Raw genomic sequence first — 24798 nt, 5'->3', positions numbered from 1 at the left:
AGGAGCATCCTGTTTTGAGAGAATTGGCCGTCTGCAAGGACATTGTTCAGGGGACGCCCGGATGATTTTTTATCATGTTTTATCATCCTTGTGGGAGGCTTCTCTCATGTCCTGGCATGAGGAGCTGGAGCTGATAGAGGGAGCTCAACCGCCTCTCCCTGGATTTGAACCTGCTGATAGAGGGAGCTCAACCGCCTCTGCGACCTGTCGGTCTTCAGTCCTGCCAGCACAGAGCTTTAACCCACTGTGCCACCGGGGGCTCCTATATATGGCCATGTTCTAAAGGCATTTCTCCTGACATTTCGCCTGCATCTAGAGGCATTTCTCCTGACGTTTCGCCTGCATCTATGGCAAGCATCCTCAGAGGTAGTGAGGTCTGTTGGAACTAGGAAAAAGGGTTTACATATCTGTGGAGATATATATATGGCCTCTAGAACATGGCCATATATAGGAGCCCCCGGTTACACAGTGGGTTAAAGTCCTGTGCTGGCAGGACTGAAGACGGACAGGTCGCAGGTTCTTCAGTCCTGCCAGCACAGGGCTTTAACCCACTGTGCCACCGGGGGCTCCTATATATGGAACACCCATGAACACCCATATATATATAGAGTCATATGACTATGACCAGGGGAGCATTTGCACAGCTAAAGCTTGTGCGCCAGCTGCGCCTGTACCTTGGGAAGTCTGACTTGGCCACGGTAGTCCACGCTCTGGTTACATCCCGTTTAGACTACTGCAACGCTCTCTACGTAGGGTTGCCTTTGCAGACAGCTTGGAAGCTCCAACTAGTCCAACGCTCGGCAGCCATGATTTTAACAGGAGCGGAGCGCAGGGAGCATACAACCCCCCTGTTGCGCCAACTCCACTGGCTACCGATCTGCTACCGGGCTGAATTCAAAGTGCTGGCATTGGCCTTTAAAGCCCTAAACGGTTCCGGCCCAAGCTACCTATCTGACCGCATCTCTGCCTATGAACCCACCAGGACTTTGAGATCTTCCGGGGAGACCCTGCTCTCGATCCCGCCTGCTTCTCAAGCTCGGCTGGCGGGGACGAGAGATAGGGCCTTCTCGGTGGTAGCTCCTCGGCTGTGGAACGCCCTTCCTACGGACATTAGACTAGCACCATCGCTAATGGTATTCCGCAAAAAGGTGAAGACCTGGCTGTTTGAGCAGGCGTTCGAATAATTAGTGCAATGATTGGTTAATGAACACTGGAATGGAACAATGGATGACGAATCTGGAACATGTTTTTGATGATGAGACGATAAGGAATGGTTATTGTAGTAATTGTTATTAAGTATGTAATGTGTTAGGTTATTAACTTTTTTTTATACTGTAGCATTGAATTTTTGCTGTTCTTATTTGTTGTGAACCGCTGTGAGTCGCCTTCGGGCTCAGAACAGCGGTATATAAGTAAGGTATATATATATATATATATATATATACACAGAGGCGGCCCTAGGTAATTTTCAACGGTAAGCAAACAGTATTCCCCCCCCCCCCCCAACCAATCATTGATATATATTTTCTGTTCGTCGTGGGAGTTTTGTGTGCCATATTTGGTTCAATTCCATCATTGGTGGAGTTCAGAATGCTCTTTGATTGTAGGTGAATTATACATCCCAATAATTACACTTGCCGCACTTGCTCCCTTGCCTGGCCCGCTTTGGGTCCGGAGGCGTGCCTGAAGACCCTGGCGTGTGCACCAAAAGTCACCTCTTCTCCTGACTTTCTCCTCAGCCATTGGGACCAAGAGAGAGAGAGAGAGAGAGAGAGAGAGAGGTGGAGATGCCCACCTTTCCTGAAGGTAGGCGCAAAAACAAAGGAAAGAGCGGAGGTGGGAGATACCTCCAGCCGGAGGGGCTCTCTCTCTCTCTCGGTCCCAATGGCTGAAGAGAAAGTCAGGAGAAGAGGCGACTTTTGGTGCGCACGCTGGGGTCTTCAGACATGCCTCCGGACCCAAAGCGGGCCAGACTCGGCGGCTCTGCCCCTTGGCCCACCCGCGGATTGGGGAGAGGAGAGGAGGCAGGTGGAGTACCGGGGAATCGGGAAAAGGAGCCGGTCATGGGGAAGGAAGGGATCGAACACGGAGAAAGATTGAGCGCCGGCTCTGCTCGCGCACCTGGTGGCCGGGTGGAGCAGGAACGAGAGGGGCTAGGCGAGGCTCAAGGGCCCGGCCCCTTCAGGAAGAGGATCGCCCGGCAGCGAGGCAAGAAAGCTGAGGCTCCCCCTGGACTGCTAGGGCTGTTGTGAGCTGAGGGGGCACTCCTGAAGTGGCGGTCGAGGGCCGAGGGGCATTTACAGAGGCGCCTCTGCGCCCCTGGCAAAAAAAAGTGTTCTGCGACTGCTTACTTCGCATAATGGACGAACCACCCCTGTGTACACACTATCTAACATGGAAGAGTCCTTGTTGTTAGTATCTTGGCAAACTGATGAAAGCTTAACTCTTATTATCCAGTCTGGTGTCCTTGTCCTTAGCAAAACTATAAGTTAGTATCTTTTATGGGGGGGGGGGGTCATGTTCGACTTCATTTTCAAGGCTGAAGAGATTCCATGTGGAGTCAGGGCCAAACTTTGCTTGGGTGAAGCAAAAAGTTAAATAAAAGAAAAAGAAAAAGGAAGCACTCCTGAGGGAAAGAGCGGAGTGCCGCTTTGCAGTGCAGGTGGCGGGCTCCTGGCAGGCGGGAAAACGCCCCCCCCCCCCTCCTCACATATACACACACTTTTGAGGCACGCGCGCGCTCGCTCTTCCCTCCCGCCGGGCTTTCTCCCTGAGGCACGCGCGCGCGCCCCCTCTCCCTCGCTTTCTCTTGGGCGCTGCCACGTGACGCCCCCTCCCCTCTTTCCCTCCCTGAGGGGCCAGAGGGAGGCGCGCGGCGAGGAGAGTCTCTCTCTCTCTCTGTGTATCTTTCTCGGGGTCTTTCCTTCTTCCCAAACTTCCTCCTCCTCCTCCTCTGCCCTCCTCCCTCCCTCTGGGCTGAGGCTCAGTGCGCAGTGCCTCTGCAGCGACGGCGGGCGGAGCAGGCAAGAGCGGCGGCGTCGTCGGCACGAGCCACTCTCCTCCTCCTCCTCCTGCTAATAATAATAACCTTCCTCCGCGCGCCCCTGCTCTTCCTCCTCCTTTTTCCTCGCCGCGGGCGCCGGGATGCAAGAGCAGCACCCGCAGCCTGAGCCTCAGCAGCAGCAGCAGCCTCCTCAGCGCTCGCGCCCGGCGCCCCCCCGCGGGGCAGGAGGCCAGTAGCCCGCCCGGGGTGCCGCCCCCCCCTCCCGCCGCCATCATCGGGAGCCGGAGGCGCCGGGCGCCGGGCGCTTCTCCCAGCGCCCGGGCGCCGCTCTTCCTCTCGCTCTCCATGGACGGCGGGGGCGCGGGGGGCCCCTCGGAGAGCCCCAACCGGGCCGTGGAGTACCTCCTCGAGCTCAACCACATCATCGAGAGCCAGCAGAAGCTCCTCGAGACCCAGCGGCGCCGCATCGAGGAGCTGGAGGGACAGCTCGAGCAGCTCAGCCACGAGAACCGGGGCCTGCGCGAGGGCGAGAAGCGGGACCCCCAGCGCGGAGGGGCGCACCGCGGGCGGGCAGCAGGAGCAGCAGGAGCCGGGGACGCTACTGCTGCCTCCTCCTCCTCCGTGGCCACCGCTTACCCTCCGCAGCATCACCACCACCACAAAGAGCGCGACAACCACTTCCAGGGCCCTTTCCCGCACTATGCCAACCGCGACGGGCACTACCGCGAGCCCTGCCAGCTGCACCGCGACCGGGGCCCGCAGAAGGAGACGCCGCCGCCCCAACCGCCGCAATCGCAGCTTCCGCAACAGCCGCCGACTTCGGCTTCGTCTGCTTCGCACGAATACCCGCGCCCGCCCCGGGAAAGGGAGAGAGAGAGGGGACAGCTCAGCCGCGGGGCCTCGCGGAGCTCCAGCCCGGGAGCCGGAGGAGGGCACAGCACCAGCGCCAGCACCAGCCCCGCCACCACTCTCCAGAGGAAGTAAGTCCCCAGCATCACCTCATGGGCCAACTTCATTCCTAAAAGCCTCAGTTCCTTTCCTTTTCTGCCTCAGCTGCTTGAGAACGTTAGAATGTTGAGGCTGGCCAATCAGAAACCATATGCAAATTAGTAGGTCGAGAGAGCTCGTGCATGGGCCAACTTGGGCCCTCCAGGAGTTTTGGACTTCAGCTCCCACCATTCCTAAGCCTCAGTTCCTTTCCTTTTCTGCCTCAGGTCCAGAGAGCTCATGCATGGGCCAACCTGGGCCCTCCAGGAGTTTTGGACTTCAGCTCCCACCATTCCTCACAGCCTCATTTCCTTTCCCTTTCCCCCTCAGCTGCTTAAGAATGTTAGAATGTTGAGGCTGGCCAATCAGAAGCCATCTGCAAATTAATAGGTTGAGAGAGCTCATGCATGGGCCAACCTGGGCCCTCCAGGAGTTTTGGACTTCAGCTCCCACCATTCCTCACAGCCTCATTTCCTTTCCCTTTCCCCCTCAGCTGCTTAAGAATGTTAGAATGTTGAGGCTGGCCAATCAGAAGCCATCTGCAAATTAATAGGTTGAGAGAGCTCATGCATGGGCCAACTTGGGCCCTCCAGGAGTTTTGGACTTCAGCTCCCACCATTCCTAAGCCTCAGTTCCTTTCCTTTTCTGCCTCAGCTGCTTAAGAACGTTAGAATGTTGAGGCTGGCCAGTCAGAAGCCTTATGCAAATTAGTAGGTCGAAATAGCTCATGCATGGGCCAACTTGGGCCCTCCAGGAGTTTTGGACTTCAGCTCCCACCATTCCTAAGCCTCAGTTCCTTTCCTTTTCTGCCTCAGGTCGAGAGAGCTCATGCATGGGCCAACTTGGGCCCTCCAGGGGTTTTGGACTTCGGCTCCCACCATTCCTCACAGCGTCAGGCCCCTTCCTTTTCCCCCTCAGCCGCTTAAGAATGTTAGAATGTGGAGGCTGGCCAGTCAGAAGCCATATGCAAATTAGTAGGTTGAGAGCGCTCATGCATGGGCCAACTTGGGCCCTCCAGGAGTTTTGGACTTCAGCTCCCACCATTCCTAAGCCTCAGCCGCTTAAGAATGTTAGAATGTTGAGGCTGGCCAATCAGACGCCATATGCAAATTAGTAGGTTGTGAGAGGTCAAGCATGGGCCAACCTGGGCCCTCCAGGAGTTTTGGACTTCAGTTCTCATCATTCCTAAGCCTTGGTTCCTTTCCTTTTGCGCCTCAGCCGCTTAAGAATGTTAGAATGTTGAGGCTGGCCAATCAGAAGCCTTATTCAAATTAATAGGTCGAGAGAGCTCGTGCATGGGCCAACTTGGGCCCTCCAGGAGTTTTGGACTTCAGCTCCCACCATTCCTAAGCCTCAGTTCCTTTCCTTTTCTGCCTCAGGTCGAGAGAGCTCATGCATGGGCTATCTTGGGCCCTCCAGGAGTTTTGGACTTCAGCTCCCATCATTCCTGACAGTCTGAGGCCCCTTCCTTTTCTGCCTCAGCCGCTTAAGAATGTTAGAATGTTGAGGCTGGCTAATCAGAAGCCATATGCAAATTAGTAGGTCGAGAGAGCTCATGCATGGGCCAACTTGGGCCCTCCAGGAGTTTTGGACTTCAGCTCTCATCATTCCTAAGCCTCAGTTCCTTTCCTTTTCTGCCTCAGCCGCTTAAGAATGTTAGAATGTTGAGGCTGGCCAATCAGAAGCCATATGCAAATTAGTAGGTTGAGAGAGCTCATGCATGGGCCAACTTGGGCCCTCCAGGCAGGTATGTAGCGGGGGGGGGGGCTTGGGGGGCTTCAGCCCCCCCCCCCCCGAAATTCTCATGGTGTTTGATTTGGGGGGGGGGGGGGAGTTTTGGACTGGAGTTTTGGACTTCCAGGAGTTTTGGGCGCACCATTCCTCACAGCCTCAGGCCCCTTCCTTTCCCCCCTCAGCCGCTGAGGCAGTGAGGAATGGTGCGAGTTGAAGTCCAAAACCCCCTTAGGGCCCAAGTTTTCCCATGTCTGGTAACCTTCAGGGTCCCAACACAGTGGAGGATGCTTCAGCTGTACTTCATAAAATCCACCTAGCAAATGTTAATTTTTCATCCTTTTAAAAAATATATATAAACACACATACATATATCACACACATATTTTATGAGTCCCTGGTGGTGCAGTGGATTCTGAACTTACTGACCGAAAGTTGGTCCATGCCTGGTAACCACTCTGAAATGTAACCCTCAGGGTCCCAACACAGTGGAGGATGCTTCAGCTGTACTTCATAAAATCTGCCTAGCAAATGCTAATTTTTAATGTTTTTTTAAAAAATTAGACATTTTAGGAGCTCCCGGTTGCACAGTTGACTAAACCACTGAGCTGTTGAACTTACTGACTGAAAGGTCACCATTTTGAATCCAGGGAGCGGTGTGAACTCCCACTGTTATCCCCAGCTCCTGCCAACCTAGCAGTTTGAAAACATGTTAATGTGAGTAGATCAATAGGTACCTCTCTGTCCCGGAGTGTGGTGGAGGCTCCTTCTTTGGAGCCTTTGAAACAGAGGCTGGATGGCCATCTGTCGGGGGTGATTTAAATGCCATTTTCCGGCTTCTTGGCAGAATGGGGTTGGACTGGATGGCCCATGAGGTCTCTTCCAACTCTATGATTCTACCACTCCAGTAATGGAAAGGTAAAAGCACTCCATTCAGTCATGCTGGCCACATGACCATGGAGGTGTCTATGGACAATGCCAGCTCTTCAACTTAGAAATGGAGATGAACATCAACCCCCAGAGTTGTACATGACTGAAATTAATGTCGGGGAAAGCCTTTACCGAAACCCAGACCACACAATCTCTAAGGATGCCTGCCATAGATGCAGGCGAAACGTCAGGAGAGAATGCTTCTAGAACATGGCCATATAGCTTGAAAAACCTACAAAAACCCAGCTTTACCTAAAACTTTACCTTATTCATATTTTATATAGAATCATAACAGTTGGAAGAGACCTCATGAGCCATCCAGTCCAACCTCCTGCCAAGAAGCAGGAAAATCGCATTCAAAGCACCCCTGACAGATGGCCACCCAGCCTCTGTTTAAAAGCCTCCAAAGAAGGAGCCCCCCACACACTTTGGGGCAGAGAGTTCAACTACAACACCTGGGGTTTGTTGGCAGTCTCCCATCTTACCACCATTTCTCCTTAGCTTCCGCACTAATTGAGGGATGCCAAGCAATAGACAGCCAGGGGAGGCCTTGCTAGCTGTAGCATCCTTGCCCTGGAGTCTTTGGGTGTGGTGTTCTTTTGGCCCAGGAAAGTGTACTGTGATGCTATCCAAGGACCTTATCACATTTTTTAAGGACTGGATGCATACTGTATTGAGATGGGATACATAATAATAATAATAATAATAATAATAATAAGTGTTTCATTTATATTTCGCCCTATCTCTCTTGGGGGATTCAGGGCGGATTCCAAACAAAAAGGCAAACATTCAATGCCTCAATGGCAATAAGTACAAATATAATAACCTAGAATCACCTCAAGTACAAGACATCTTAAACATAACAACTATATATTGTCGAAGGCTTTCATGGCCAGAATCACTGAGTTGTTGGAGGTTTTTTTCAGGCTATATGGCCATGTTCTTAGAGGCATTCTCTCCTGACGTTTCGCCTGCATCTATGGCAAGCATCCTCATGACCTCACAACCTCTGAGGATGCTTGCCATAGATGCAGGCGAAACGTCAGAAGAGAATGCCTCTAGAACATGGTCATATAGCCCCAAAAAAACCTACAACAACCCATAACAACTATAATTTAAATAAAACATAATCTATCGAAAGTTATACTCTCCTCATCACACGTGATTATTACGAATCATATGATTTGAAAATACTGCGCTTTGACTCATCACACCACGGAGGCTGGCTCCTCCCAATCCATTCAAAACGCCCCCTACATCACTCTATGACCTTTTAAAAAGTATTGTTGCTGATGGGATGCATACAGATTTCCCTATCACACACAGAAATGGTACTTCAGCAATTGAAGGATCCATAGTATTTCATAAAAACACGATAAGAATTCAGTCTGGAAATAATCCGTTTCTGTGACGCTTTTCCAGACAGATTCCGACGGAATACTGACGGGATGGCGCAAACGTCATGTGATGGGACCCATTCGAAATCATTCTCAAACAATCTCAGAAACGGAGTATTTCCTAATGTGCTACGGTCCCAAAGGTTGTGGGCCTTCCTGCCCTCTTAGCACTGCTCCCTTTCCTCTTTCTGCCAGGTCTGCAGAGCACATGTTTCCAGATAAGAGCATTGTCAGGAGTGCCTTCTTACCCGTGTGAGCCTCACTGAATGCTTCTGGAACATGGCCATGCAGCCCAGGAAACTCACAGGAACCCAGTGATTACGGCCATGAATGCCTCCGGCAATTCACTGATGCTAGTTTGCTCGCCTTCTTGGCTGGATGTCTCTGCCAGAGACCCTCCCGCAGTCCACTGCTGCAGGCTGCTTTATGGCCTTCTGTAGCACAGTCAAGCCTGTTTCAGCCATCCTTCACTTTCATTCATTTGAGCTAGGCGTGCTTTGGGGCCTTTCAAATTTCAGCATATTTTTTTTCCATCACTTTGCTCCTTCCTCTTTTTTTGGGATGCATTTTTCTGTAGAGAAATGTTGTTTGTTACCAAAACATGTGCTGTCTCTCCCTGCCACCCAGGCTCCTTCTTGCTTCTGCCATGATCCTCTCAGGCTTGCTGCAGAGAGTGAGAAATGATCACTGCAACTCATTATTGGGAAATGCTCTTTCTTGCCAACCCTGCTCCTTTCCCTTTTGCAATATCCCAAATAGCTCTCTGTGCACCCTGTCCCGCCTAATTTATTTTCTGTTGGGGTAGGAGAAAGCAAGTTAATGTCTTCTTAGAACCATTAATGACAAAGTCTAAAGCCATTCACTTGTGGCTATGCAGATTTGTGGGCCTCTGCCCAAAATGTATTTATTTATTTATTTATTTACAGCATTTCTACCCTGCTGTTCTCACTCAGAGCAGCAAGCAATGGCAATGATTGATGCCACGATAATTACAATTATAAAAGCAAAATAAAAGCATACAGTACAATACATTAAAACATTAGTTATCCAATCATAAAGGCATTTCCATTATAACAACCGTCTGGTCCAATTCACTGTTCAGGTGCCATTATATTCATTAGCCAAAAGCCTGGTTCCACAACCACGTCTTCAGTTTTCTTCTGAAAGAAAGGGGGAAGCCGATTTAATTTTGCTGGGGAGCTAATTCCACAGGCGGGGGACACCACCGAGAACGCCCTGTCCCTCATCCCCACCAGCCGCATTTGCGAAGCTGGTAGGACCGAGAGCAGGGCCTACCCAGCAGATCTTGGACTACAAGGCGGAAAATCTTCCAATTGCTAAATTCTCAGCTGGATTGTCCTGTTCCAACCCTTGTCCTGTGTAGGGAAAAAACCTCAACAATACAGCAAACTTTAGAAGAAAGAGGATATTCCAAATAGCCAATTCTGTCCTAACCACTGCGTCTCACCTCCCACCTATACAATGAGAGAAAATAGAGTCTCAGGCCTTAGGACTACTACTGTAGCTGCTTTTTTTTAACATAATTGCATATGCCTGTTTTGAAAGGGGTACCTTGTCTTCTATATGATATCCAAATGTATGTGTGTGTGAATACAATTATACATGGGGATGGGGATCATGTGGCACCTTCCAAATGTGATTGGATTACCACAACCAGCAATTCTCAATGTGATTCGGGGGGGGGGGGGGGAGGGGCTGAGTTTGATTTGGGGGGGCTGAGTCTGAGTGAAAGAGGGTCTACCCAAGGCAAACCTTTCGTATTGTTACCTCAATACCCCCATGCATATGGGAATATTGAGTATGGTGATCAGATCATGATAGGAATAAACATAACAGTTTAAATAATGCACCAGTAAGGCCTTCTCGTGGACCACCATGAGAATTTCGGGGGGGGGGGGCTGAAGCCCCCAAAGCCCCCCCCCCCCCCGGCTACATGCCTGATTCTCACCATCCTCCATGCTCTGTAGGACTGTTGAGATATGGACTGGTAAGAACTGTTTTGATAGTGGGATAGATTGTCTCAAAGGATGATGTTCTCTCCTTCTTTGGTGGCCTTCAAGCAGAGGTTGGAGTGCTGTTATTGCAAACATGGGCAAACTTCGGCCTTCCAGGTGTTTTGGACTTCATTTCCCACAATTCCTAACAGCCTACCGGCTGTTAGGAATTGTGAGAGTTGAAGTCCAAAGCACCTGGAAGGCTGAAGTTTGCCCATGCCCATGTTATTGGGTCATCCTGCACAGCAGGGGGTTGGACGTGATGGCCCTTGTGGCCCCCTTTTAGCTCTAAGATGCTGAAAACATCTGGAGGGCAACATGATTCCATTTCCTAATACACACATACGTATGCATGACTCTTGTCCTCCCAGTAGTAGTCCTAAGGCCTGAGACTCTATTTTCTCTCATTGTATAGGTGGGAGGTGAGACGCAGTGGTTAGGACAGAAAGAGGGTCCTCTGAAGTGAGGAATGAAGTCAGGGTGTGGGATTATGTCTAAAGGACGGGTGTGCTATTGAATGCATCATTCGCTGTGATGAAAAAGGAGGCAGGATATACTAAACTAATGCCTGAGGGAGTATGTGTACACGTGCAGGTGAGAAATAATGTTGCCGTGGGATACTTAGCATTATGTAATGCGCTTTGAGCTTGGGAAAAGCACATGGCAGGTGGGAATAGGAGAGCTGGCTCATGACGTTTGAAATAAGTAGGAATCGTGTTTTCCAAAGAATTTGGGAAAGCAGGAACTATCCACTTTCCTCAACTTAGTGTCCCTCTGACAGCTCCATGATCTCCAGCCACCTTTGGTTTTACTAGCTGGTGGAATTGTAGTCCATCTGGTCGAGGAAGGCAGATTGGCTGAACCAGGGCTTCTGGATACTGGGCCCAGCTCTACAAGAGGTTTCTCGCTTGGGTAGCACCATCTTTATTCTAGGAGCTGGGCATGTTTAGCCTGAAGAAGAGAAGGATGACAGGAGACATGATGGCCATGTATAAATATGTGAGAGGAAGCCACAGGGAGGAGGGAGCAAGCTTGTTTACTGCTTCCATGGAGATTAGGACAAGGAACAATGGATTCAAACTACAAGAAAGGAGACTCCATCTGAACATGAGGAAGAACTTCCTGACTGTGAGAGCCGTTCAGCAGTGGAACTCTCTGCCCTGGAGTGTGGTGGAGGCTCCTTCTTTGGAAGCTTTTAAACAGAGGCTGGATGGCCATCTGTCAGGGATGCTTTGAATGCAATATTCCTTCTTCTTGGCAGGGGGTTGGACTGGATGGCCCGTGAGGTCTCTTCCAACTCTTTGATTCTATGATTCAATGATTCTATATTCAGTGGTAAGACCACATGGCAGTTACGACTGATTTAGCTTCTGGAACTCGCATACCTTAACTCTTCAATACCCAGCAATCGCCCTGTAGGGTCATTTCTCATAATCCTTTGAAAATGTGCCAGTAGGGGTGAGGTTGGGAGAACAAGCCTCCTAATAGGGGTGCATATCAAAGACAAAATCTGAATCCATGTTTGTTCCTCCCATCCCTTTCCCCATAACATTGCTGTCATGTCGTCTTGCTTCATTTCAGCTATGTGCAAACCCTCCATGTACCTCTTTGTTTCAGTTCTCTGTTCACTTTTCTTGAGTCTTCCTCAGACCAGTATTTAGATTGTGTGGCTCTCTAGATATTGGGTTGTTGTAGGTTTTTTCAGGCTATATGGCCATATTCTAGAGGCATTCTCTTCTGACGTTTCGCCTGCATCTATGGCAAGCATCCTCACTACCTCTGAGGATGCTTGCCATAGATGCAGGTGAAACGTCAGCAGAGAATGCCTCTAGAATATGGCCATATAGCCTGAAAAAACCTACAACAACCCAGTAATTCTGGCCATGAAAGCCTTCTCTAGATATTGTTGCACTGCAACTCCCAGCATTGTCTGCTTTTGGATTTCCCATATAGGGCTATTAAAATTTGCAGTTCAGCAATGTATTTCAGAAAACTACCTTTGCATATGGTGGAGAGCTTCTGTTTTGGGAATCGAGGGTGGTGGGTTTGAACTACATCCCCATATTTGAGCAGTTAACCTCAGGCACAAGGCTCATAGTGAGGCTGCTCAAGAGGCTAAGAAGATGCAGTTACCCCTGAAAGCTTTAGGATCTGCTTCCGTCAGCTTGGCAGCAGGGGAGACTGTGTGTGGGGTAGGAATTGACGAATACAGCCCTATGTTCTCTCTCTCTCTCTCTCTCTTTCCCTTTTTCTCTCCAACCCCCCCCCCCCCCCCAAATTGCCACCTCCTTCCTCTGGTTGGAAATTAGCAAAGTGGTTTGATGCTGCAAATGACTTAAAATCAGCACAAATGTGTCTTGCCATTCCCGCCTACTCCCCTACCAACACTGGGGAGGCGTTTTTGAGAGCTCAGAGAGGCAATGCAGAGGGGGAAGGGGAACTGATTTTCCCTTCCCTGCTGGCAGAAAAGTCAGAAGTGGCTAGAAGCATCTCTAACTGATAATAGAGGCTACTCCCTCTTTTGCCGAACTGGGAAATGTAGTGTAATGTCTAAGAGTATGAACTGTGTGTCCTGGGGCTCTTCATTCGTTGTTTCCAAGCCATGGATGCCTGCGATTGTCTCAAGCAAACTATTACCTCCCCACTCTCCGCAGGCATACCACACAAAAGCCTTGTTAAGGATCTGTAGTAAATGTATTTAAATACTTTGAAAACACAAAACGAAATATCCGAATTAGCACTATTATCCAATGCCAATTCATTCTTCAGAGCTAGAAGGAATGACTGTGCTCCAATACGTAATCATCTGTCAATTCCAGACATGGAGTGAGAATCATGTTTTTATATCCCAATGACCTCTGCAAGAGATAGAAAGGGAGTTTCTCTTCTGTTGTTCCAGTGTAGTTTGCTACACATGATGAAATATGTGGTTGTTGAAGTCTTCCCAGGTATATATTTTATTTTGTTCATCAAACACAGTTTCAGCCTACTCCCAGGGCTTGTATTTGGGAACCTGGGATCTCACTGTTTGCAGTTAGAGTATGGTATATGGTGATGTTTTCTTAGTCTGTAAAGAACTGGCAGTCAGTTCCCAGTCTGTATTCCTCTCGGATTGCAGATAGATGAGTGAGAGGGAAGCAAGGGGGAGGCATTAGCTAAGAATTGCTCCCAATGGTGTGCATGGCTCATCAGATATTTCTGAGGAGTGCTGAAAACTGTGTTCACATTACGTAATCTGGTGAGTTGCTGAAGCACTGGTGCCTGGAGTCAATATTTTGAGAGGGATTGAGGCATGCCGTTAGAGATTTTTTGGGAGATTCCAGTCCGATCTAAAGCAAGCAGCCTTCAGATCTGTTTAGCGCTGCAGTTGTGTTTTGATCTGCATCAGCTATGGCAGGGGTCCTCAAACTTTTTTAACAGGGGGGCAGGTCACAGTCTCGCAAACTGTTGGAGGGCCGATTATAATTTGAAAAAAAATATAAATGAATTCATCATCATCATCATCATCATCATTTAATAACTTATTAATCGCCCTCCATCCGAGAATGCTCCAGGCGATTTACAGCTAAATTACAAAATATAAAGTACATATATACAAAAATTAAAAATCAACAGAGATCGAATGCTCCAGTAAAAAGCCAGGTCTTAAGTGCGAGAGTAAAAGGCCCTAAGTCACGCATGGCTCTCATGTAGGGTGGCAAGGAATTCCACAAGGCAGGGGCAGAAATAGAAAAAGCCCTGCGTCTGGTCCTTTCCAAGTGCACTTCTCTGGGACCCAGTATATGGAGTAAGTCACGTTGGCCTGGTCGTTGCGACCTCCGATGATGGGAGAATGAGAGGCGGTCCCTAAGGTACGATGGACCCTGGCCATAAAGAATTTTAATGGTCAGAACTAACATCTTATACAGGCCACGGTACTCAGTTGGAAGCCAATGTAAATGTTGCAGCACTGGTGTTATATGGCATTTCATGGGCGTTCTTGTGAGTAACCTGGCTGCCGCATTCTGAACAATACGAAGCTTTCGGGTTGTAGACATCGGAAGGCCCACATACAGGGTGTTGCAATAGTCCAGCCTAGACGTGACCGTGGCATGGATGACAGTTGCCAGAGCCTCGTCAGATAGGTATGGTGCCAGTTGCCTCGCTTGTCGTAGATGGAAAAAGGCCTGTTTGCTGGCAGCAGCGACCTGAGCTTCCATTGTCAGCTGTGAATCCAGGATGACACCTAAGCTCTTAACAGTGGTCGATGAAGATAGGGCGACACCATCAAAGGTGGGTAATGGAGGAGTCAGACCTGCCGGGCGGCCATGCCAGAGAATCTCAGTCTTTGCTGGGTTCACCTTCAGTCTGCTAGCATGTAGCCAATTTGACAGAGCTTCCAGACATAGGGTGAAATTGTCTGGAATTGACGTTGCTCCAGGCTCCAGACGCAGAAGAAGTTGGGTATCGTCTGCATATTGGTAGCAGTCCAGTATTCCTATGAATACTGCACATATCTTATTTGTAGTGCAAAAAACACTTAAAAACAATACAGTAATTAAAATGAAGAACAATTTTAACAAATATAAATTTATTAGTATTTCAATGGGAAGTGTGGGCCTGGTTTTGGCTGATGAGATAGGATTGTTGTTGTTGTTGTATGCTTTCAAGTCATTTCAGACTTAGGTTGACCCTGAGCGAGGGCCGGGTAAATGACCTTGGAGGGCCGTATCCGGCCCCCAGGCCTTAGTTTGAGGACCCCTGAGCTATGGGGTTGATTTAGCTCTGCAGGCCCTCTAAAGCAGACATCCTCAAACTATGGCCCTCCAGCTGCTTGGGCCTCCAACTCCCAGGAGCTCTAGCCAGCTTGTTCAGTGGTTGGGAATTCTGGGATTTGGAGGCCCAAACAGCTGGAGGGCTACAGTGTAAGGAAGCCTGATCTGCAGTAACTCCTACTCCCTATCATAGAAAGGATCCTTGTGTAACTAAGCTGTGGCCCTCAGAGAGAAGTATTTCAGCAGGCTATTCCCCTTCCTTTCTTCCCAACAAAAAAGGAAAGCATTAGTGATGCAGACAGACTTCTTGTTTGGTGATATTAAAACCAGATAGGATTTCAGGCAATATTTTTCAGGCAGTAACTTGGCTCACGCTGTACCTTATAATTGAATTGTCGCATGAATACAATTTCTGTGAACTTGGTGTTGAAGGTGTGACCAGCCTGCCTGAGTCGAAATCAGTGTCCAGCTTGCCACCTAAGCTTGGAAAGTTACTATTTTGAGATGAACAAATATAATTATATACTCAAAGTGAACATACTTGAGTGGTAGTTTGGATCATGCCTTGAGTCCCAGTTGTGAAGGTTTCTAGTAAGCCATTGTGCTCATAAGTTCTGGTTGTGATTTTAGTGGCTAAATGAGATATTGTGTAAAAGGTGTGAAATATGCTTAAAGGGGCCCTCAGATGCTCAGTTCTTCACACAACTCAGCTCCATAACATCTAGAGGCACGTATCCATTATCCTGACTGCATTTCTGCATTTCCCTGCTCCATCTATGGCAAAGAATGACACTCAGTGGGGAAGCAAATGGCGGCCCATGTTCGAGCCTCTGTAGAATGAGCCCCACTTCCTTCTCACACCATAGGGCACCTCTGTTGTGTGATGCTGTTAGAAATAATTTTATTTATTTATCGTGTCAGGAGCAAACCAAATAGTTGTATTGCATTTTTAACAAGCAAACAAGCAAACAAACAAAATACAAAGTTTGCAAGTTTGTTAATTGATTAAATGTCCTTTGACCAGTAGCTGGCCACTTGGAGTGCCTCTGGTGTTACTATAAGAAGGCCCTCCATTGTGCATGTGTCAGGGCTCAGGTTGCATTGCAGCAGGTGGCCTGTGGTTTGCTCTTCTCCACATTCGCATGTCGTGGATTCCATTTTGTAGCCCCATTTCTTAAGGTTGGCTCTGCATCTCATGGTGCCAGAGTGCAGTCTGTTCAGCGCCTTCCAAGTTGCCCAGTTTTCTGTGTGCCCAGGGGGGAGTCTCTCATTTGGTATCAGCCATTGATTGAGGTTCTGGGTTTGAGCCTGCCACTTTTGGGCTCTTGCTTGCTGAAGTGTTCCAGCAAGTGTCTCTTTAGATCTTAGAAAATTATTTCTTGATTTAAATCATTGACGTGCTGGCTGATACCCAAACAGGGGATGAGCTGGAGATGTCACTGCCTTGGTCCTTTCACTATTGGCTGCTACTTCCCGGCGGATGTCAGGTGGTGCAATACTGGCTAAACAGTGTAATTTCTCCAGTGGTGTAGGGTGCAGACACCCCATGATAATGCAGCATGTCTCATTAAGAGCCATGCGTGGTGAGATGTGTTCCACACTGGGCATGCATAGTCAGCAGCAGAGTAGCATAACACAAGGGCAGATGTCTTCACTGTGTCTGGTTGTGATCCCCAGGTTGTGCCAGTCAGCTTTCGTATGATATTGTTTCTAGCACCCACTTTTTGCTTGATATTCAGGCAGTGCTTCTTGTAGGTCAGAGCATGGTCCAGAGTGACTCTCAGGTATTTGGGTGCGCTGCAATGCTCCATTGGGAAGGAATCCCACTGGAACATTGCAGCGTTAGAAATAATAAAACCCATGGATACTGGGACAGCTACCAAACATGGTGGAGGAGGGATGGAAACTGAAGGTGTAGCACTCTTTTTTGTGGTAACCTCATATTGTAGTGGAGGGTTGATAAATATCCCTCTGGAAGTTGTTGGACTGCATATCCTATCATTCCTAGTCAGCATAGGTAATAGAGATGCATGACTAAAGATGCAGTCTGGCAAAATCTGGAGGGCTGCATGCTTCCTACTTCTCCTTTTGTGTAACATCTACTTTGGCTGTAAAGTCCAAAGCTGAATCACATCCCAAAAACTGACTGCACCGTTAGAGCGGAATCTATAGCACATTCTTCTTCTTTCCAGAAAAGAGAGCCAGGACACTGGAGACTAGGGTTCAAATCTTCATTAGGCAATGGAAACCCATGGGATGACCTTGGACAAGTTGGATTTTCTCTGCCTAAAAGGAAGGTGTGGAATCAGTCTTGCCAAGAAAACTCTGTGATAGGGTCATCATAAGTCAGAAGTGACTTGAAGATGCAGAACAATTCATGGTAGGGATTCAAGCATGTTGGCAGCCGTGTAAGAAGCAGGAGCTATGTGCAGGTTTTGGAACAGTATGCACAGTACTGCTTGAATGCTGCTGCTCCAGGCATTTTGTGTGTTCTGCTTGGCTTTCTGCCTCCAATTAAATGCATCTATGTACACCCTAGTTTACAGTAACAATCCCTAGGTCTGACACACACCAGTTTCTGTGAAAGCCAGGAAGATGTTTCTGAGCCCATAGCCAAGACTCTGTGGAATGGTTGCTGTTTTCCTTCTTCTATTTTCCCAAGTCATACAGAACTCTCGGTGCCAGTTTATGATCTCAATTTACTGAGGAAGTAAATAAATTACTTCTAAGTGACCAGATTATAGTACTGCGCAATTTGTACACTTTATAACCTTAGTTAAATGGATAAAGATGCTAAAGGCAGACCAAGAGCCCTTGTTTGCTTATACGTGTTCCCATCCAATTGACTGCATGTGTAAATGAGCCATCACAGATCTAGCAGAAAGATCTATGTTATCACCTTATATACAGTTATTTTTCCTTGGGGCCAGTTCACTCATTCAGAAATTACTCAGTGTTGAGTAATCAAGTGATATGCACATTTGTGTGAACCAGCTTTTTTGGTGGTACAAACCTAATTTGGGGTGGGGGTGGGGGTGTCTAATAATACAGTTTCTTGGCTGGTGTGGAACTGTCATGCTGACAATCACAGTGGGGCAGTGATCGATGGCAATTCATACAGTTCTCCACTTGTCTGTCTTTTTCTCTCTCACACACACAACACAGCTGCACACCAGGGACTCCACTGGCACGTTAATATCAGGTTGTAGTGTGGGTCATCCATTTTGCCCTGTGTTACAGCTCTCTGCTTGAACACAGCCTTGCAAACTCTGGGGAGCTGGCTCAGCAGCTGTTTCCCCAGCTGTCTGCAGTGAGGAGACACATCTTGATAAAACAAGGTATCACTTTACAAAGCAGAACCATTTTTCCCCAGTTCTTCTGGAGATGGTGTCTGTCTTCTTGCCTACATGCTTTCCTGGAAATAAGTCCTTCCCATTGAATTCACTGGGACTTATGCCTGAGTAAGTCAGGAGGCACTGGCTTTCAGCCCAATCAGGGTATGTTTATTGAAATGCAAGCTGTACTGAGGTCAGTAGGAATTATACCCAGGTAAACAACCATCCTCTTCAAAGCAAACTTCAGTTCCACGAGTCTCTTAAAGAAACAGGAGGAACTCTACATCAGAGCATGTATCAGCCTGTTTCCACAATATGGTTGCAATCTAGTCTTTTTATATAATACTAGCCGTCCCCTGCCATGCATTGCTGTGGCCCAGTCTGGTGATCTGGAAAATAAAGTAACATGAAAGTGTGGGTTTCTAATATATGTAATTTCTTCTTGTTTCTTTGTCAGTGTTGATGTGTAGATTGTCTGGTTTGCCTACTCTGGAATATGGAACATATAATTGTCCTTCTTTAGAGGTCCCTTTCAAATCTATGATACTATATCTGTGTGTGTGTGAATCATATATATCTATCTATATTTATGACTGGATGGCTCTTTGTCAGGAGGGCTTTGATTACATTTTCTTGCCCTGGTGAAGGGAGGTGGACTGGATGGCCTTAAGTATTTTCTGTTGGTCACGGGGGTTCTGTGTGGGAAGTTTGCCCCAATTCTCTCGTTCTTGGGGTTCAGAATACTCTTTGATTGTAGGTGAACTATAAATCCCAGTAACCTCAACTCCCAAATGTCAAGTTCTATTTTCCCCAAACTCCATCTGTGTTCATATTTTGGCATATGGAGTATTCGTGCCAGGTTTGGTCCAGATCCATCATTGTTTGAGTCCACAGTGCTCCTGGATGTAGGTGAACTACAACTCCCAAACTCAAGGTCAATGCCCACCAAACCCTTCTAGTGTTTTCTGTTGGTCAGGGGAGTTCTGTGTGTCACCTTTGGTTCAATTCCATAATTGGTGGAGTTCAGAATGCTCTTTGATTGTAAGTGAACTATAAATCCCAGCAATGACATCTCCCAAATGACAAAATCAATTTTTTGAGTGAAGGACATACATTGGGTTGTTAGGTGTCTTGTTTCCAAATTTGGTGTCAGTTCGTCCAGTGGTTTTTGAGTTCTGTTAATCCCACAAACTAACATTACATTTTTATTTATATAGATCACAGGAGGCCAGAATTTACTAATTTAAAGGGTTGGAATCTTTTACACATCAACTTGAGAGTAGGCCCTGTTGAATAGTGTAGAGTTTAAATGTGAATCTGGATTTATATCCTTGAGCCATATGCTAACCTTATGTGTATTTCTAATGTGCCTATATGACCTCCTGACTTCAGTCTGACCTACAAGTTCACATTCTTGGTTTCGTGTTGGAGGCCTTTCAGGATGCTGGAGTCCTGTCAAGCCCAGAAGGACTAGAGTGTCTGCTGTAATCTAAGTTTATTAAAGATGGAGATTACTGTTGCACTCCAGGTCAGGAAGAAGCCCTCTGACTTTAAAACACATCACACGATGAGTGAAGAAACAAATCCTCTTTTATTGAAGCTTAGTAATTAGCCCGTAAAAATAAATACTTGTAAGGAAATAAGAAGGTTCCAAAAAGTAATAAGTCAGTAAAATGCAGTAACACAAAGCAATGTCCATACAAGATATAAAAGCAGTTCCATGGCAGGAATCAACAGGAAGCAAAGGCAATCCAAAAGGCTAAAATTCTCTACATGAACAAGATCTCATGAACTTGATTTCCAAACGATGCCTGATATAACAGGTTTTCCCTTGAAGCAAACCTTATATTCCAAAACACAGAAACTGGTTTCGATTTCCCCCACATTTGCCCCTTATCTGACTAAGCCTTTTGGAGCGACGTAAACACTGAGTTTGCTGTTGATCCTGGCTGATCTCTAGTCGCCTATCCTTCAACTCCCTATCTGGCTGCTCATTAAAATTTCCAGGTGTCAGATTGTTTCTCAAACCCAAATCTTGAGAGCTCACAGAAAGAGGGAGTAACCCATCATCCCTAGGCTCAGCAGGGATATTCTCATGAGAAACTGCCCTTTGCACTGGGGCCTCTCTGTCATTTGTATGAAAATAATTGACCAAACCATCTCCATCTTGCGCCTCAGCCTCGACACCATCATTACTCCCATCATAAGCATCACGATCCTGGAATACAAATACAGGCTGATTCCCAACAATTACATCAGTTAGATAAGATCTTACTGACTGTTGAAAATATGGTTTTTCTCCTAAGTGTTCTAGCAGTTGGGAGCCTTTCAAAATATAATGTGAATGATTGGCAAATGTGTGCATTTCGACCACACTCTTCCAAACAAACATCCATAGCCAGAAGAAGCTCATAGACTAAGGTTCCTTCCAGACAGGCCCTATATCCTAGGATCTGATCGCAGGTTTTCTGTTTATCCCAGATTATTGTATATACTCGAGTATAAGCCTAGTTTTTCAGCCCTTTTTTAAGGCTGAAAAAGTCCCCCTCGGCTTATACACGAGTCAAGGTTATTTATTATTTTACTCTGTTTATTATTATTATTATTATTATTATTTTCATTTCATTTCATTTCATTTATTATTTTATTCTATTTATTATTATTACATTTATCATTTCACTATTATTATACATTTATTATTTTACTGCATAATTGTTATTATTGCTACATTCGTTATTTTACTCTTTTAATATTATTGTTATTACATTTGTTATGTTGCTCTCTTTGTTATTATTGGAAGGATACAAAATGGGATTCTGACTATAAATAGAAGGTCGGCTGCTGTCTTCACCTTGTTGCCTTGTTTTTTACTCGTTTTCTATTTTGAAATGGTCATATGACTGATCAAATAAATAATAATAATAATAATAATAATAATTATTATTGGAAGGATACGTAAGCACATTTACATTGAAGAAGGTAAATAATCATGTAATCAGAGTTGGACAGTCTTATCTTAAATTACCATTTTTGTAAATATTTAAAAATATATAACCTGCTGATTCTGCAATTAATGAAATTTAATTGGTATCTATTTTTATTTTGCAATTTACCCGTAGCGGCTGCATTTCCCACCCTCGGCTTATACTCGAGTCAATCCGTTTTCTCAGTTCTTTGTGGTAAAATTAGGTGCCTCGGCTTATATTCGGGTCGGATTATACTCGAGCATATTTATTTATTTATTTATTTATTTTTATTTATTTACTTTACTTATATACCGCTGTTCTCAGCCCGAAGGCGACTCACAGCGGTTCACAACAAATAAGAACAGCAAAAATTCAATGCTACAGTGTAAAAACAGTTAACAACCTAACATATTACATAATTAATAAACAATTACTACAATAACCATTCACTATTCACTATCGTCTCATCATCAAAAGCATGATCCAGATTTGTCATCCATTATTCTGTTCCAGTGTTCATTAACCAATCATTGCACTAATTATTTGAACGCCTGCTCAAACAGCCAGATCTTCACTTTCCTGCAGAATACCATTAGAGATGGTGCTAGTCTAATGTCCGTAGGAAGGGCGTTCCACAGCCGAGGAGCCACCACCGAGAAGGCCCTATCTCTCGTCCCGCCAGCCGTGCTTGAGAAGCAGGCGGGATCGAGAGCAGGGCCTCCCGGGAAGATCTCAAAGTCCTGGTGGGTTCATAGGCAGAGATGCAGTCGGATAGGTAGCTTGGGCCGGAACCGTTTAGGGCTTTAAAGGCCAACGCCAGCACTTTGAATTGAGCCCGGTAGCAAATCGGTAGCCAGTGGAGTTGGCGCAACAGGGGGGTTGTATGCTCCCTGCGCTCTGCTCCTGTTAAAATCATGGCTGCCGAGCGTTGGACTAGTTGGAGCTTCCGAGCAGTCTTCAAAGGCAACCCCACGTAGAGAGCGTTGCTGTAGACTAAATGGGATGTAACCAGAGCATGGACTACTGTGGCCAAGTCAGTATATACGGTATCTGGCAGTGCGGACACATATAAAGCAGAAAATCTGGGATCAGATCCTGGGATATAGGGCCTGCCTGGAAGGACCCTGAGTGGGAAGGGGACCTCGTATTTTTAGAGTGAGTATTCCTCCCTTCCCTTCTCATTCCACAATCCACTATGATTGTATACCATAGTTTTTCTACACTTTTGTGCACAAAGTGGTAGATAAACCAAATAAATGAAATCGGGAGTGAAATATAAAAGGATTAACCTGTTATAGCAGACATTTTCAGATGTCAGACTCCAAAGTAGGGGAGCTAGTTGTGAAAGAGCCCCAATTTGGAAGCAGAAGTGGAGGGGGTTGAAAAAAGGGGGGCGGGGAGAAGAAAAACACAATCTCTTTTACACAGTGCGTGTTCTTTCATGCAGTCACTTCCCAAGCTGTTAGGGGACACAATGGTTCAGCAGATATGTCGGGCTTTTGCTTTCTTCATGATTTATTTACCTCCAGCAGTGAGAGCCACAGGTGCTTCAGGACTTAATGATGCTTGGAAAAGCAGGCTAGTGTCCCTCCCAGGGACTGTGGTTTCCAATTGGGTTGGGAGGGAACTGATTTGTTTAAGGGAGGAGAATGGCTGTTTTCTCTTTAGTACATTTTTTTAAAATCTGGCCCCCAGCTTAAAGGGGAGGAGCTGTTTAAAGAGCGGAGGATGTGGGTTTTCTATGATTTGGGCTTCCTTTTTAAACACTTGGATTTATTCCCAGAGGTTTTTTTTCAGGGCGAGAAAGAGAAGGATTGCTGTTAGATGAGACTTCAATGCTTTTAAGCCATACGTAGGACCTGAGTCAAGGCTCATACTGCTGATCTGCTTTCAGTGCTGCGTCTCAGCAATAATACAGCATAGAGCAGTGTTTCTCAACCTTCCTAATGCCGTGACCCCTTAATACAGTTCCTCATGTTGTGAGGACCCCCAGCCATTAAATTATTTTCATTGCTACTTCATAATTGTAATTTTGCCCCTGTTCTGAATCATTATGGAAATATCGGATATATAGGATGTATTCTCATTCACTGGACCAAATTCGGCACAAATACCCAATATGCCCAAATTTGAATACTGGTGGGATTGGGATGGGAGGATTGATTTTGTCATTTGGCAGTTGTAGTTGCTGGGATTTAAAGTTCACCTACAATCAAAGACCATTTTGAACTCCACCCATGATGGAATTGAACCAAACTTGGCACACAGTTCTCCCATAACCAACAGAAAATACTGGAAGGGTTTGATGGGCATTGACCTTGAGTTTGGGAGTTGTAGTTCACCTACATCCAGAGAGCACTGTGCACTCAAACAATGATGGATCTGAACCAAACTTGGCACAAATACTCCATATGCCCAAATATGAACACAGATGGAGTTTGGAGGAAATAGACCTTGACATTTGGAAGTTGCTGTTACTGGGATTTATAGTTCAACGACGCTCCATGCAGTCATGCCGGCCACATGACCTTGGAGGTGTCTACGGACAACGCTGGCTCTTCGGCTTAGAAATGGAGATGAGCACCACCACCCCAGAGTCAGACATGACTGGACTTAATGTCAGGGGACTACCTTTACCTTAACCTTACAACCAAAGAGCATTCTGAAGCCCACCAACAATAGAATTAGGCCAAACTTCCCACATACAACTCCCATGACCAACAGAAAATACTGTCTGTGATGGTCTTCGGTGACCCCTCAGAAACCCCCTCGCGACCCCTCTAGGGGTCCTGACCCCCAGGTTGAGAACCACTGGCATAGAGCTATGGAATACATACAGAGTACATTTCCCTCATCAGTGAATAATCAGAATTGCTGGAGGTTGGGAGGAACGATTTATAGGCAGGCTTCAGTTGTAGACTCTTTCTGCCCATTGCATTCCTCAGTTGTGAAATAGTGTACCTGGACTGGGGTACTCTGGGCATTGTTGATCTCCTGTTTACATCATGTTATATTGTTGGCTGTTGTTGGTCAGTGGTGATAGGATGGACAAATGGAGGTTTGCACTTCACCCACCCACGTTGTACAACATACTGGATAAAGAAAATTATAGTAGCTGCATGTTCCTGATAGTTTTTTTATTTTAATTAAGGAGAAAGACAGCAAAAACTGTTATGCAGATGATAAATAGTTGCATCAAGATCCAGCGTCGTCTGCAACATGAGTAATTATAGGTCACAGCTAAGCAAAAACTATTCATTACCCTCAGAGTCATCCTCTACAGGCTCTCTCGGAAGATGGTGTTTTTAACCTGTGTACCACTGAGCATAGAATTCTAGAGTTGGAAGAGACCTCGTGGGCCATCCAGTCCAACCCCTTGGCAAGAACCAGGAAAATCGTATTAAAGCAACCGTGACAGATGGCCATCCAGCCTCTGTTTAAAAGCTTCCAAAGAAGGAGCCTCCACCACACTCCGGGGCAGAGAGTTCCTTTGCTGAACAACACTCACAGTTAGGAAGTTCTTCCTAATGTTCAGGTAGAATCTCCTTTCCTGTAGTTTGAAGCCATTGTTCCTAGTCTCCAGGGCAGCAGAAAGCAAGCCTGATCCATCTTCCTTATGACTTCCCCTCACATATTTATACATGGTCCTCATCATGTCTCCTCTCAGCCTTCTCTTCTC

At 46.6% G+C, this 24798-nt stretch overlaps 1 protein-coding gene across 1 annotated transcript in view; it reads left to right on the top strand.

Annotated features, from left to right (window-relative positions):
• The first annotated feature begins 2981 nt into the window (after positions 1 to 2981).
• IQSEC2 (IQ motif and Sec7 domain ArfGEF 2) overlaps positions 2982 to 24798 on the top strand; it is a 331690-nt gene continuing 309873 nt past the window's right edge. Inside the window, 1 exon segment of the mRNA XM_060763237.2 lies at positions 2982 to 3984. Coding sequence (XP_060619220.2) covers positions 3350 to 3984 — 635 coding nt within the window. The 5' untranslated portion in view covers positions 2982 to 3349.

The sequence above is a fragment of the Anolis sagrei genome, chromosome 2, assembly GCF_037176765.1.
Source record: "Anolis sagrei isolate rAnoSag1 chromosome 2, rAnoSag1.mat, whole genome shotgun sequence".
In the NCBI taxonomy this organism is placed as follows: domain Eukaryota; kingdom Metazoa; phylum Chordata; class Lepidosauria; order Squamata; family Dactyloidae; genus Anolis; species Anolis sagrei.
This window is presented reverse-complemented; position numbering and strand designations above follow the sequence as displayed.